The 17,129-nt window shown below is 31.6% G+C and overlaps 1 protein-coding gene across 2 annotated transcripts in view; it reads left to right on the forward strand.

Annotated features, from left to right (window-relative positions):
- The first annotated feature begins 2,352 nt into the window (after positions 1 to 2,352).
- The window catches only part of LOC145277712 (sodium/hydrogen exchanger 8-like), a 102,705-nt gene continuing 87,928 nt past the window's right edge, over positions 2,353 to 17,129 (forward strand). Inside the window, exon 1 of one of the 2 annotated variants that reach the window (XM_080129422.1) lies at positions 2,353 to 2,808. In XM_080129422.1, coding sequence (XP_079985548.1) covers positions 2,612 to 2,808 — 197 coding nt within the window. In that variant the 5' untranslated portion in view covers positions 2,353 to 2,611. The remainder of the gene's footprint in view (positions 2,809 to 17,129) is intronic. The other variant, XM_080129414.1, reaches the window with a different exon arrangement.

Consider the following 17,129-nt stretch of genomic DNA (forward strand, 5'->3'; position numbering starts at 1 on the left):
TAGATCCCCCACCTCCAAAAAAAAAAAAAACAACAACAAACAAGCAGTGTTCATCAAGTTGCTTTATTCTACAAAATTCTCGGGCAGAAATATTGCGTTCAAATCTATACGTACATAGCAAGCAATCTATACGGACATAGCAAGCAATCTATACGTACATAGCTAGCAATCTATGTCCGTATAGATTGCTAGCTATGTACGTATAGATTGCTTGCTATGTCCGTATAGATTGCTTGCTATGTACGTATAGATTTGAACGCAATATTTCTGCCCGAGAATTTTGTAGAATGAAGCAACTTGATGAACACTGCCTGTTTTTTTTTTTTTTTTTTTTTTGAGGTGGGGGATCTACTATTAAAAATTAAACTAGCGTAAAAATAAACAAATAGTTTTCAAATTTAAGGGACAGTTTCGATTATCTAACATTATAATATTGTGATTAAAGTTTTAGAAAAAATAATAAAAGGGATTATCTATTAGTCGCCTACAGGTGAAAATGCCGACTCGAAAGCGATTGCTTATTGTTTTGGGCATAAGAATTACAAAAAAAAAAAAGAAAAGAAAAACTGATTCTAGTTTTATTTCATGCAGATTTCCAGTATTTAAAAACAAAATTGTTACAAAAAAAAAATAAATAAAATAAAAAAAACTCGATTGTTGATTAAGTTCTATTTCGAAAAAAAAAAAAAGAAATTTTTACTTTTTTTACTTTATTGTTTTCTTTTGGTAATTATGCAGAGATGGAACATGAAATTTCATTTTTACGGTATTTTTTTGTTGATTAAATATTTATGCGAAACTAGTTTAGTTGAATTTTCCAAAGTAAAAGAAAAAAAACATTTTTCAGTTATTTCATTTCATTTTTTCGGTATGTTTTCTTTATTAAATTGTTACGTAAAACTTAGACTAGTCGAAAAAATAAACAACAACCAAAAGAAAAGGTAAATATGTGGTTTAATACCATATAGCCCCAACCAAAAACAATTGTTTTTTAAGGAGGTTTTGGGGTCGCTGACAACGAATCTGATATTCAAGCCCGTCGCAAAATTACTGTTTGCATGAATGCATGGTATTAACACCTAAACCCTGGTACAACGCGCGAGCGCATAAACGAATTAAAATTAGGTCAACCTCCACACTTTTCTTTAAAGTGATGACAAGTACTTTTCCTGATATTAATGCGTTTATTATCCAGTGTTTTGCGTGTTGTTTTCACTGGTCGCCATGTGTTGTTTTTGCGTGCGCGAAAACAACACATGGCGACCAGTGTAAACAACACGCACGCATTAATATTAGGAAAAGTACTTGTTGACGAGCGACGACCAATGTAAATTTGTGTATGCTACTGCGCGCTCGTGCGTAGTCCAAGCGTTCAGGGGTTAATACCATGCAAACGGTAAATTTACAACGACAACAACAGCGACCCCAAAACCCCTAAGAAAACAACAACAAAAAAAAAAAAACAGAACAAAAGTAAACACTACTGTGTCTTTTTTTTTTAACATATTCATAACAAGTACAGATTAGTTAAAAATTAATACACGCTTATTATTATTGACGCGATAATCTCGTTTCGCTTAAATGTGCGTTCCGTTCCATTTTCATTTTTTACATTCGTTATCGTTCACAGTCGCTCGCTATCTTATGGACATCTCAAGTCAACCTTGCCAAATATAAATAAATATTTCATAAAGATGTATTTTTATGAGTATTATAATATAATACTAAAAACGAACACAAAACAGTGAAAAAAAAACAAAAAAAAAACAACTGAAACAATAGCGTTTTATTTGCTCACACCGAGTCGGCGAGTCAGTAGTCACCTAATCTTCCATTACGCTTTTTTTTACTTTTTCTATATGTTTTACATATGACTAAAAACCGTTTTATAATACTTCGATAACTGATAGTCGCCCGAGGCGCCCGTACTTGGAAATGTCGATGGGACCGTCCGGGCATTTTTGTAGGCCAGAGTGTACTTTTGACTCGTATTTTATTATTATTTTAATATTTCTCTAATTTTGAAAATAAAAAAAAGCAAAAAAACAACATTTTTTTACAAAAATGTTTAACGCAAAAACAAAACAAACAGCATGCGAATGGTCGAAAACTCGATTCTTTTTTTGTTTTTGAATCCTCCAAAATCTAGTGTAAATAACTAAATATAATTCTAATTTTATTTTATGCAGATCTGTTATTGTATTTTACAAATTCTTAGGAAAAGATCACTTGTCCGAACATTATTGTATTTTCTTTAACGAAGATAATATATATATATATATATATATATATATATATATATTTTTAAATAGCACACGATAATTTCCACTGGCAAAAACCGGAAGTGGCTTTAAAGAAGTTGCTTCATAATCATCAGGAGCAGCAGCAATTAGACGGACATAAAGTAGACGTACATTTTTAGTAAGACCGCATTTTTAGTACGACCCTGTTTTGGATTTGATTCTGCAAATCACTGACAACTTCCGGTTATTCGTCGTTGCGAGTTGTGCGCCCGCGTACGCACACACAACCAGCTCGCAACATCAAGGAATCGAACACGAATTATTATTGCACCACAAAATAAGAAATAATAATAATACGAACAAGAAAGATGGCAAGTTCGACGTGGCTCTGGTCCACGATAAAAACAATATTAACTTTTTATTTAATTTTCAATGATCACTTTCTTTGTACTTTTGGAAAAGAAAACACAAAAATTATTAAAAACGCTGTGAGTTTATCGCCTTCTTCGACAAGCCTGGCGATCGACAGTTTAAAAAACAATTATGAAATTACAAAAAACATAAGGTGAGCAAAACTTAAATAAACTATTAAAATAACAATTAAACTTTCTAATTTTTGTCCTCGCTTGTTGCTAAGCTTTTTTCTTGTATTTTTATTTTCAAACTATACAAAAAAGTAAGTTAAATTCATAAAAAAAAAACAACAAAAAAAAACAACGCCGTAGCTTCCCTGTGTTCACGAACTTGTCGTTTTTGGAGATAGATCCTATAACTTCAAATATTCCGGAACTACATTACTCAAACTTACGCACATTTCATGGTGCTTATCTAGAATTAAACCTAAAAAAAAAAAAAAATGCAAAGAAATCTTTATGATGTACGTATCCGTCACGGAACAAAGATGTCATATTTAAAAAATTACGTAAATTGATCCAGTAGTTTTATTTACGTGCTTGTTAAGACACATTCGAAAGATCAATTTTAAACAAATGTTGTTTTAAGCGAAAACAATATTACGTACTTCATTTTAATTGTCATGCCGAAAATATCCAAAAATTACGAAAATCATCGAGTCGAAAGTTATTTCTACTTAAAATTATTTTTTACGGAAAACTGGGTAAACTCGCATTTTTTCTTAGACGTTAGTAGACTAAACGCAGGGGACATAACTCTAAAAGGAATATTTTAGATTACTTGTGTTATGGCTGTAATATTTGCTGTCTCTAGCGATAGACTTTTTTTTTCTTTTTTTTTTTGCTAAAAACACAATAGCAGTTGTCCTCGATGAATTTTCGTCATTTTTGGATATATAACTATTTTCGACATGACAATTAAATTCGTAATATTGTTTTTGCTTAAAACGATATTTAAAAAATCGATTTGTCAACTATAGCTTAACAAGTAAATTGTATCCAGCATTCTAGCAATCTAGCATAGGGCTGATTTTGATCTCAATAGTTCGAATTGAGTTGCCCGTACTTATGCACTTATGTTACCGTGCTGAAATAATAACACTATTATTTAAAAAGCCATTCTTAACATGAGGTGTGTTTTGTGACTATTCTCTACTTCCACCTAATATCGTCAAACTCAAATTTAACTTGAAAATGCGATTTAAACAATAGCACAGTAACACAAGCACCGAGTTGTCTTCCCCTTATTTATAAAACATGGCGGATCAAAACACTATGTCCCGCTTAGTCATGAAATTTAATTTTCTTTGTTAGAATTACTCGATCAATTTACGTGATTTTTGGAACATGACGTCTTCGTTCCGTGACGAATACGTACATCATAAAGTGTTTTTAAAAGATGTTTTTGTACTTTTGTTTTGAAAATAGGTTTAATTCTAAATAAGCAACCATTTTATTTTGATCTGCGTTCTTGTTATACAACTTTACCTGTTTTCATTATATAATGAAGACCGACGTATAATGCGTGTGTTTCTTTTTAATTTAAGGAATTATAATATTATCCTTTGACTTGAAAGAAATGATAATATAAGGTTCGAACACTCCTCCTCCACTTTTTTCTTCTTTTTTTTTTTACTTTTTCTGAAGACGCCGGGCGTGTCTTAAAGTGGTTAAATACGGAAAACGTGCATTTTCCAGTATAAAAAACAAAAACGAAAAAGTAGAAAACAAATATATAACAAATAAATGTTACCAAAGGCAAGATAGGTTACTCTTCTATCTTCCAGATTACTACTAGTTTTTTGTGCTTTAACTTGTTTTAAAACGTTTATTTACGTTGAAACACAGATAGTGTCAAGTTAAAACAAGAAAAAAAAAATGGCTGCAGATGGTCAATCTGGGGAGGTTCGATAATCGCTCGAAAATTAAACGAACTACTGGTAGAACATTATTTTCGGGTGAGTTTATTTATTGGCTGGGTTTCTACCAGTATTTTGTGTAGTTTTCGATTTTTGAGCGATTATCGACACTCCCCGAATGATCGTCTTATTATCAGCCGGGTTTTTTTTCTTGTTCTCCCTATTGATTGCGGTGTGATGCTAGTTCTGTGCAGTTCTAGGCGGTCCAGCCTCCCAGGCTTTGCCTTCTCTTTTTGAGGAAGGTTTAGTTTATTGCTAATCGCCTGAGGAATGCCGACGGGTCTGCCGAGACACTTTTTGCAGGTCAGCAGAGTGGAGTGGCTGGAGTGGAGTGCCCCTTCTCTGGAGCGCTGACTTCTGAATCGTATTATCCGACCTTGGTGTCACAGTTCTTTCAATAGGAGAGAACTAAAATATCTCTAGCAATGCTGCCTGCTTCCTGTTAAATCAATTAAATTTTCTAATAATTAAGTGTTAATGTATTAGAAAATCTTATTGTTTAACTTGAATTTCTTTTTTAATGATTTTTTATTTATTTATAACTTGGTATTAATTGGTCTTCAACCATTTATTGGTACTTCTGCAGTTTATTGACTGTATTATTTTTCAGATCGGATTTTCAAGTTAAATTCAAATTTTACGGTATGTTTTGCTTATTAAATTGTTACGCGAAAGTACGGAATAGTTAACAAAGCCACCCCACCACTTCCTATGTGAAAGAATGTGTTTCTAAGCAGTAATGTTATCTCAGTACGGTCCGTAAACTGCATAAATATTCAGTTATTCAATTCATTTCCTCCTGACGCAGAAGTGACAATTTACACATACATACACAAAAAACAAAAAAAAATTGTTACTAATTTTGTACCAATGTGCGTTTTGAGTACCAACTAAACCCTTACCTTTAAAAAGTTTAATTTTAGAGATATTCGGACCTGTTTTTAACTAATATCACATTTAAAATTGTCGCAGACAAGTAGGTTTTATGATATTAAGACCTTTCTTATCCAATGTATTACTTATTGTTTTTACTGGTCGCCATGTTTGTTTTCGCGCACGCGCGCGCATTCAATTTTTGCGCAAGAACCAAATACCCCTAAAAATTAACTTTCTAAAGGTAAGTGCTTAGTTGGTACTCTAGCGCACGTTGGCTAATGATCAACTTTATTGTTTGTTATATGTTTATGTTTTTAAACATTTAAGCTGTATTTATCTTATGTTGTTTTAACGCCAAAAGGAAAATAAAATATCATTTTCAGAGAATACTTGAAAAATTTGGCAACAAACAAAAAATCATTTTAAAGAGGGGGAATCAGTTTATTATAAAAATTTTGGCATAAAATGATTCACTTTCTGATCAAGGAGCATTGTAATGACATAGAACCATTTTCTAGTTTTAGTGGAATCTTAGTTGTGTGTGGGTGGCAGGGGGTTATTGCTACTCGGACTTAGGGTTAAGGGAGGCATGTAATAGTGGGGGTATATTGCTACCTCCGGACTTAGGATTAAGGGAAGCGTATTATTTTTCAGATTGGAGGTGGTTCTTCTTTATTTAATTTTGAGTTAGCTTGAAGTGGGTTTGGTTTATTAGAAATTCAGATTCGAAATTCATTAGAAAAATTGAGGCGGAACAATTGAATAAATTACAATACTTATTGATTAATCAAAAATTGAAACTAAGAATTATACTAAACTAGCAGGCTGCCTGGTGTTGCCTGGTCGTAAAATACACATAAGTATTAGATTTTAATTCATGCCAAATTCTTATTTATTATAAGCAAAAATACATAGGCATTAAACGTAACGTTAAATTCCTTTAAAAAAAATGAAATAAAAAAAAAAAAAAAAAAAAAAACTGCCTGCGAATATTATGCTTTTTCTAAACAGTTCACTTCTTGTAAGTAAAAAAAAAATAATACTTGAGCTGACACCAAAACCAGTGAGTCAAGTACGATAAACATTAAACCAGCTTGACACGATCTTTAAAACGTGTTTTCAAACCTACTTTTCCTTAACATAAGGAATCTGTAATGTGAAAGATTCATCCATACACATTCGTGAAACAGTAAACTGATAAAAATCTGACCACCCCTCACGTCCCAATTTTTCAATTTTACTTCTTAGCAGCCCTTTTTTCAGAATGAAAACTGAGTAAAAAGTTTTCCACATGTCTGAATACCCTATATACCAAATTTCAAGTCTGTAGATTAAGAATTGCTCTATTTAGTGTATTGAGCTTTTTATTATTTTGATAGTTTCTAATTTTAAGATAATTATAAAGATGACTATTATATGGAGAGATGAAAAAGGAGTAAACCAAATTATATGTTCATCAATGTTTCATCTTTATTTCAAGACTTTCTTGGTATGAAATAAAGACGAAACGTTGATGAACATATTTGTTTTTTGACAACTTTTTTGTACCTCTGTCGATTGTAATACAAAGGCCAAATTAACAAATCTCTTGTTAAAAATGGAGTTATAAAATCAGAAACAAAGTTGTCGCGTAGAAAAAACAAAACAAGAAAAAACTACTGGTAGAAACCCACACAATAATTGTTTTTATTTTTTAAAACACTAGCAGTTCAGCCCGGCTTTGCTCAAGCCCTTTCTACTGTTCATAACTTTATATGCATATGTATATATTAAACTGTGCATATGTATGGTAATGCCTTTCTATATAATAGGCTTCCTTAACTACCATAGAGAAAAGTTGCTAAAGACCGCAGATGTCAATTTTTTTTTTTTTTTTTTTTTTTACTTTGACCCTAATTTTGATCTCTTAATATTTATTGTTTTGGGCTCAAATCAAATTAAAATGTCTGACCCATATCCAAGTCACCTAAATCCAAAATTTCAAGTGTTTAGACCCAAAATTGGCGGAGGAGTTTAGTAGAATCTGCAAAGATCAACTCTTTCAACTTTGACCTCTTGGCAGCCAAATTTTCGCCTAAAAACTGATTAAAAAGCTTGCTGAAAGTCTGAATACCGTTTATGTAAAATTTCAAATGTTTAGACACAAAATTTGCTTAATAGTTTGCTAGAAACCGCAAAGGTCAAATCTTTTGAAATTTGACCCCTTGGAAGCCAAATTTTCAGCAAAAAAATGATTAAAAAGCTTGCCTTATGTTTGAATACTTTTTATGTAAAATTTCAAAGACCAAAAAGTGGCTGAGTTATTTTTTAGAGACCGCAGAGATCAATTTTTTTTTTTTTTGAACTTTGATCCCAATTTTGACCCCTTAACATTTACTGTTTTGGGCTTAAATTATAAAGTTAGATCCATGTCCAAGTAACCTATATCTAAAATTTCAAGTGATAAGACCCAAAACTGGCAGAGGAGTTTGGTAGAGTTCTCAAAGGTTAAATCATTGAACTTTGACCCCTTAACAGCCAAATTTCTGTCTGAAACTCGATTAAAAAGATTTTCCCAAATCTCAATACCCCGTATGTCTAATTTCGAGTCTGTAGTCTGAAAATTGACATTTATTTGGTAGGGAAATGTACACAGACAGATAGACATGTTCAGATATATAGACTAGCATGGGTGCCTGGCGTTGCCTAGGTGCTAGGAGGTGTGTGTTGAGCAACAAAAAAAAAAAAAGTGGTAGTAGGAAGGCAGGCTCAAACCCGTACCGTGAAGGAGGAAAAAAACGTGACGTCTTTGCTGTTACAACCACCGCCAAACCAGAAGTGACGTAGGTTTAAATTAATGCTAGACAATCGAAAAGAGGGTATGACTTTCGAAAATATCGGTGAAAAAAGCGACCCCTCCCTGTAGAAAAGTGCCCAGTTGAGGGTGAAAAAATTAATGTTTTTTGCCAATTTTTCGGTATTTGTCATCTGAAGGGTCGAGCTTAAAAACGATACTGATCTTGTGAAAATCCTCGCCTCTGTCGAAAGTTTTAGGCAGACATGCAAACATACATACATACATACATTTATATATTATTAGCTCAAATTTTCGACCCAAACCGATTAAAAAGCTTGCCCTATCTCTGAATACCCTTTATGTAAAATTTCAAATGTTTAGACCAGAAATTGTCTAAGTAATTTGGTAGAGACCACAGAGGTCAAATTATTTTTAACTTTGACCCCTATCATGACCTCTTAACATTTATTATTTTGGGCTCAAATCAAGTTATTAAGTTAGATCCATGTCCAAGGAACCTACATCTAAAATTTCAATTGTTTATACCCAAAATTGGCAGAGTTCTCAAAGGTCAAATCGTTGAACTTTGACCCCTTAACAGCCAAATTTCTGTCCGAAAATGAATTACAAAGATTTTCCCAAATCTCCATACCCTGTATATCAAATTTCGAGCCTGCAGACTGAAAATTGACAGAGTTATTGTGTTGGGAAATGTACACAGACAGACAGACACTTTTATAGATATATAGATAGATTAATATTTGAAAAAAGTCAGAAAAAAGTTGTCACAGTTTTTTAAGCAAAAAATAAGTTAAAATTGAAGAAAGACAAAAAAAAACTATTAAAATGTATTTCGTTTCAGTTTAAGGCATTTCCTGAGATTGCGTTTTACATAAACACAAGCCACGTAACATATTAGTGGTCATGATGTCTGTTTCAACATAGGGCCTTAATTTTGCATATAAATTTACCATAAAATGATTACCCACTTCCAGGCCACCAACTTTTGAACTGGATCAATTTCGTTTTATATATTTTGGAGGTTTTGTATTTAAAACCATAATGAGAAAGTTTTTTTTTAACCTATTTTTTGTAAATCCAAATGCTACTATTGAGCTTTGAATACGTTTTTGATGCATTTATCTGGAGAGGCCTTGTATGTCAAACATACTTTTTGATAAGAAACTACTTTTTTGAGTGGTGTGAAGAAAATTCACATAGGTGATAATTCACAATGCTAAGATACTTAGTTTGAATGAATTTCTCTATTCTGTAAGTGCTTGCATAAGCAATGCACTTTTGCATGTCCAAGTAATAGCGAATTATACTTTGCCATGAAGTAGAAAGTCCAATATAGTTCCTGTTGACCCCAGAATGAGGATTCAGTCACAGAAAGCATGAATCTCTGATGTGCTTTCTGCCGGAATAAAGTGTGGAAAGTTCCCTTAAATGGAGATGATTAAATTACGTTCATTCAGTTAAACAACAAATTGGAAACTAATTTCTTCTGCCTTTAAATTTGGCATCTCTCGTGATAAATAAAAAAAAAAATAAAACGGGGGGGGGGGCATTTAATACAACTTCCAAAATCTAATAGAAGTGCCCTAGGCATTTATGAATTTTAACAAAGGTTACAATTGAAATTTATCTAGCTAACACTTATTGTTTGACCTTGAAGTAATATTTTATTTTATTTAGTTCCTTATATCAAGTAGCTTCATGCCTTATCTGTAGCGATTTCTATAAAAATCCAGCAACAACAACAAACAAAAAAAAATAACATTTCTGTATTTGTGGACTCGGTTATTTGTTTTTTGTGTGTTTATGAGGAAGGACGCAACGCCCATTGAGGTTATGTCAAGTAAGTTGGGAAATGGACAAACTAGTGCATTGTTCCTGGCGGTGGGAGCAAAAGCAGGCCCAGACCACATACTGTAAAGAATAAAGCCATAACAAATGTTCTGGAAAATAATTTATTAGAATTAAATAGCCCCTACTTTGTCATTAACACAATCATTCAATCTGAACGCGATTAAAATAAACAGGAATAAAATATAATATCGGTTATTTAAAAATGAGTGCTCTAGAAAAGTTTAAAATATTGGCTACTTGTGAAGTTTATGGGTCGTGCTATTTTTGTAGATTGGATTTCCAAATTAAATTCAATATTTGATATCTTTTGTTTTTGTCCTTTACTCCTGATCTGAAATGGAACACATGCATCAAGTCTGTTGCCAAGGTCGCTGGAAAGATTGTGGGATCCTTCTACCACTCCAGAAGATATCTCACTACTGATGCAATTCTCTATCTATATAAAAGCCAAGTACGTCCAAGGATGGAATACTGTTGCCATATCTGGGCAGGAGCTGCTAAAAACAGCCTATCCTGCTTGGACAGAGTACAAAATAGACTTTGTGGCTTAGTGGGGGATGTCCTTTTCTTTACCCTGCAACCTCTCTCCCACAGAAGAGACATTGCGAGCCTATCCTTGTTTTATCGTTATTCCCATGGCAGGTGCTCGTCTGAACTCCAATCTCTGGTCCCCCCTCGCCAATCTTTCACGAAAAACACCCGTCTAGCTGAATCCACTGTGAAAAATTTCCCCCACTCTTTATCTGCGCCTAAATCAAAACGTGGATTCCATGAACAAAGCTTCTTTCTTAGAACTGCACGCCTGTGGAACTCTGTTCTGTCTGCCTGCTTCCCACCTAACTACAACTTGGATGTCTTCAAGTCCAACGTTAACAAATTCCTAATGAACTGCCCCCTTAAGTAAACACTTCATCAAATCTCCACACTAACATACTGTACTTGCAATAACCCTTATCCCTGAGTGGCTTCCGGGCCTTGATAAGTGGTGACCGCCGTGTAAAAAAAAAAAAAAAAAGGTAAAAGTACAGAATAGTTAACAAAAACATACTTTTCGATAAGAACTGGTACTGTTATGGAGAGATTGTAAAATGTACTTGAAGCAAAGCATAACATTTCTGTATTTTTAGTCTCATACAAATGCCAATTCGGATTGGATTAGGGTCTTTTTGAAAGAAGACATTGCCTGTAAAGACTAATGAGGGTGAAAAAAGGCTGTGCTCATTCACAAGTTTTGGTCGTATGGACAAAGTAGTGTGTTTATTTAGGCATTGTCTTGTGTAGTGCTTGAATGTGGAGAGGGGAAGAGCATAGTGTATTTTTTCACAGAAAAAGAAAATTGAAAAAAAACTTCATTAACTTAAAAGAAAATAAAAACACAGCATGCCTTCTGTGCAAACAACAAAAAAAAAAAATCACATTTCATGTTAAATAATTTTTTTTTAATTACAAAACCATTTTTTTTTTTTTTTTTTTCCCAAAATATCTGGATAAAAGTGTAAAAAAATATTGGGTGCAAAAACGACTTAATATCGATAAGAGGAAATAATATAAAATCTGAGAATAAGAAAAAATGAAATTGATCAAAAAAAGTACCAGAAAAATTTATGATCATTAACTCAAAATCTATATGGCAATGCATAGGAACATGAAAGATACCCCCAACGCACATGTACACAATTGATTTACAAAAAATGAAAAAAAATGACCAAGATTCAAATAAAAACAAAAATTGGTTACATGTCCTTAAAACACTCTTTTTATTTTTACTTGAAATTTATGTGAAACCGATACCCATTCTAAATTATAAAATAATTGTTCTCTGTTTTATTTTATTTATTTTATTTTCCACTGTTTGTTTATATGTAACTGTCAACTAGCGTCTCATTATATTTGATGGTTTTTTTAATTGTTCTTTTGGAGAAAATGGATTGTCATAAACTAAAATACAAGTATTAAAAAAAATGCAAATTTTTTGTGCTCCAGAGTCACAACATTATAGGGTAACTTTTATCATTTTGGTTGTCTGAAAAAAGAAAGAATAGTCTAAGGAAATAGTTAATTTCTATTTTAGTCATCTAAATAATTTAAAGTGATTTGTGTTTTGGCATTACACCCAAACGACTGTTTTTTACTTAAATATGTTTTAGTAACATTTTTAAAAAATATTAAAAGTTCTAAGTTAATAGCAAATTTCATTGTACATGTGAAACACCAACATTACTTGAATGTAAAATATAGTCACTATCTTTATAAACAAATCTAGAGACTAGCTAAGTAAGAATGGTAACTTACATTCATAATTTTCTACTTAAAGGACAGGGTTATGAACTTTAGTTAACATTCTTTGTTAGTCTTTTTCTCCATTTATAAAGATGGCGACTTTAATTTTTGGCTTAGTTTTCGTTTCATCAAATGTATGATGAAATGTGCTAACTTGGTGTTTGTAGTTTCATGCAAATATGTTGTTTTCAAATGATGCCAAAACTTGTTTTGCTCTAAATAATTTAGAAGACTAAAATAAAAGTTAAACAAAAATAATTATAAAGAGTAAAATAGAAGCCAATATAACAGGAAATTTATTTAAAAATTAAAATATCTGCAGTCAAACTATTACTAGCAGTACACATGAAAAAATTGAAATTATTTAAAATATCTCAATAACATAGCTAGAAAGAACATGCTTAAAACATTTCTTTTTAAGTCTGACTAAAGAAATTGACTATTTCTGTATCCTTATATTTAGATATTTTTCCTTCTTTAAACCATATGCAGTTTGGTCATGGTGATATTTGTTATCAAAAAATATTTTCCTTTTTATAATAAAGATAATGATTATTATGAGCACTTATTTATTTTTTCTGACAATTTTTTTTAAATATCTATATTTTCTAACAAAAAATGTTTATACTTTTTGCAGTATTGCAAATTAATATAAATTAGCATTTATACTTCAGTATTGTAAAATAGCAGAATTCAGATGGTAAAAAGTAAATTAAAAAAAAACAACTTTTAAGAGTTCAATTCAATCTCTATCTGATATGCAACCATGTTAGCATTGATGTTGATGATGATATAATGCCAAAAATAAAAACCCACTCACCTCAAATAAACGCATGCACAATACAGACCTGTATTAAGGACTGCCTTGTTTTCATCATTTTTTATACTGTTTTTAGTAAAAATGCTATATCTTTGTTAACACAAGATTAAGCAATGAAATTTGCTATGTGTGTATTTTTGTGCAAGGATTCAGAATATGCCTCTGAAAAATTCCAGAGATTAAGTTTCCAAAAATGCACATAAATATGCTACAATGCCTTAGAAATATGAAAAAATATAAAGGAACTCAAAGTTGAATTGTAATATAGTTTATGTACACGAAACTGAAATCTAATACTAGGACTGTTTTGAAATGAATATATATGATTTTCCAAGTAAGTTACATAAATTATAGCTTTTGCATAATTTTATTTCTATTGCAAGATTTCAAAATAAGAGCTTGAATTTCATAATTATTGCCTGATTTTGAAACTGTTAAGGTTTAGATTACTTTTACATATGCAAACATAAGTAAATAAGCATTGGGATGGACTACTTTACGTCTTTCATGTATTTTACTTTTTTTCATTTTCATTTTTATAGTTGTTAAATTCAAATCAATTTACTTGGTAAAATAAATAAATACACATTTTTAAGCTATATTATTTACAACGTTGAAAAACTTGACAAAAAAAAATTAAGTTTTAAAATTAGAGTGAAAGATCAGTTTTGCATGTAAATTCAATGTAAAATAACCCCCTCCAATTTCTGGGCCATTCTAACATTTTAGGACAGCTAACCATTTTTTTCTTTTGTTTTTGCCTATGCAAAATAGATCCTCTTATATATATATATATATATATATATATATATATATATATATATATATATAAGGATCTATTTTGCAAAAAGTGTTTTTAACTTGTTTTATTAACTATTTGCTCTTATATATATATATATATATATATATATATATATATAATTTTTTTTTTTTTTTCTGGACAATGATGTATAGTTTTAAGAGTTTTTTTTTCAGGAGGGTGCTTGCCACTTAAACTCAGGGTCAGTTAAGGCAAGTAATTATAAGGAACCATTAATTTATACCGGAACCATAAATGCATTAACGTTTTAATAAGCAAGTTACTTGAAAAAAAAATGATCACCAAAAAATGTTAAGAGTAATGGAATCAATGCGTAAATAATAAATTGCGAAATATTAAACCACTCATTGGAGAATAGCATAATAATAAAAAAAACTTTAACAGGAAAAAAAAGATGTTATACTAAATCGATTACACATAGGCCACACTCGTATTACGCTTGTCAAACCACCATTATGTACAACATGCCAGGAAAAACTCACTGTGAAGTATATAGTAAATATATTAAAAGAGTGTTAACTTTATTCTATATCAAAAGAAATACTATCATGAATCCAACCATAAAGATCTCAACAAAATAGAACCATCTAAAATAGACTTTCTAAAAGAAATAAACTTATTCACCAAAATATAAACCAACCTCCTAAACTTGGTGCACACAATAACACAACAAAGTCATAATATAGAACCAGAACAACCAAACCAAAAACACGACTGACACTGAATCGAATAAACCATAAAAAAAAAAAACAGTATACTACCCAGTACAGCGGCTGCAGCACCATATAAGACAACCAACTCGTTTAATAAACTAAAAGTATTAGAACTTGGAAACAAATATAAAATAGTTTCCCACAAAATCTGCATGGCCTTAAATAACCATAGAATGGTTAATAGGTCATCAAGCATAAACAAACAAAACATTGAAAAAGAATAGTTGAACATTAAAATAAAAAATATATATATTTTAAACTTTTCAAATTCACTGTGGAAAACAAATTAGCAAAAACTATCAGCCTGGTTTACATTGCTACTGCTGCTATAACCATTATCACTGACTCCTTCAATGAAAGACTTAAATGTTCTGGAATAGGAAGAATATTTATTTTCAGATATAGAGTAATTAAAAATTGTTACTATGAAAAGATTTAAAATTTTAATATATGAAAATAGTAAACGTATTGATTTATTCATCAGCTGGAATACAAAATATATTCTTTAGAAAATGTACAAGACTCATCTTATTGAGGTATTCTCTTAAATTTCACCGTCTCAAGTCTGACCAGATTTCGCACTGACATGAACATTTTCATGACAGCTTTTTGAGCCTTCCGTGTTGGCTTGGGAAAATTTGGAAGTGGGTGTTTTTTATTGTATAGCCGGTGTGTATGTATATAGAACATTCATATAGTTGCGTGTGTATTTTTACGAGTCTATTTAATGTGTTCAAAGTGTTATGCTCGTTTATAGTGTTCAAAATGTTGCTTGAGTTGATGTGTGTGTAATGTGTTTGTAAGTGTGTGTAACATGGATGCAGTAGTGTAGGAACGATTAATTGGAATAATTGAAACTTTTGAGGGCATGAGAAAAATTTGTGCCTATTTTCTGATGCCAAAAATGATTCCTTTAATTATATTTTTTATTTGATTTTGTTTTAAAAAAATCTTCCACTGCTGGTAATAATAATAAAATAATAAATATTTATTGATGTTAAACTACCAGTAAGACTAAAATCTATAGATCACTTCTCAAACAAGTGTGTTTTTATGTTTGAGAAAATATATGCACATTTAAGGTGTGTTTTGTATGGTAATCAGGACGAAACCATTTTATAGTTAAGTATTTAGAGATTTACAAAGAATCAGAATCAGGAATTTAGTACAGAATCAGTAATTGTATCGGAATTGGGGAAAAAAAATAATGAATCGTCCCATCACTAGTGGGCATATAACAATTTACAACAGTCTTTGCAACAAAGGGATGGATAACAGTTCTGTGGGGGTTGTACATATAGCCAATAGGGGAAACATACCTTGTCCATCTTTAGATCTTGTTTGATGGATCTGCCGAAAGCTGTAATGAAGATTAATCCCAAAGAAATGACCAATAAATCTCAGGTTAGAAGTTGCACGCTTGTCCTAAGTTCCTATATACTATATATCTTGGTCCGACAGTTTCCCCAGGTGTTCAAAGCTATTACAACTGGTTGCTATCTGACTACCCCTCATCTATCCAACTTGACTGTTTCTAAAACTAGTCTCTCTCTGACTAAACTTTACATGTATATAAGAAAGTATCTTCCTTTCAAATTACGTCATCAATACATGTAGCATTAAAGGATCATCGCCTAACTTTTTGTCATAAATTTTTGTTTCTCTAAAAATTCCAAAGTTGTTATTGTCAGCTAAAATTCCTAACTTTTTTGTTTTATGTTAAAATTCCACAGTTAACATTTTTAATAATTATTTTAGCTGACTTTCCATTTAGGCTACAAAACGATCATAATAATAATCATTCAGGTTACTTTCCGGCGGTTTCTGGGAAACGACAATATAACATTTTGTTTGTAACACCATCAATAGAAGATTATTGTACATGGCCAACAAATTCCCCTTTTCCTAGATGTATTGCTCCCACCTCCCAGTTGAGGAACTCTATCTACATGGTGACCTTGCAGAATGTCAGAGGGAAATTAACAGGTGTTAACACCTTGCCCAAGTATGACCTGTAAACTGTGCAAAGTAGAAGCATTCGCCTCCCTGAGGTATTATTTTTATTTATTTATTTATTTTTTTATTCAATTTTCACCCCAAACAAGGCACAGTGCCACTTTGAAGCTGGGAGCTACTATTAGGGACTTAATTAGCGGGGTCATTATGAAGGGAGATGAGTAGAAAGATGTTTGTTAACATTACACTTGAACTTCTGCATGTCATTGCAGTTGGGAAAGCAGAATCCCGGAAGGGAGTTCCAAAGACCCGCAGTTCTGGGGAAGAAACTATTGGAGTAAAAGGCTTTCTTGCACCTAGGGATCTCTACTGTAAAGGGATGAGACTTGGTAGCTTGTCGGGTTTGTCGGGGGTAGTTACGTCGGGGAGATACAAGTGTTT

Source organism: Euprymna scolopes, chromosome 1 (genome assembly GCF_053919585.1).
Source record: "Euprymna scolopes isolate OS-2025 chromosome 1, ASM5391958v1, whole genome shotgun sequence".
NCBI lineage: Eukaryota > Metazoa > Mollusca > Cephalopoda > Sepiida > Sepiolidae > Euprymna > Euprymna scolopes.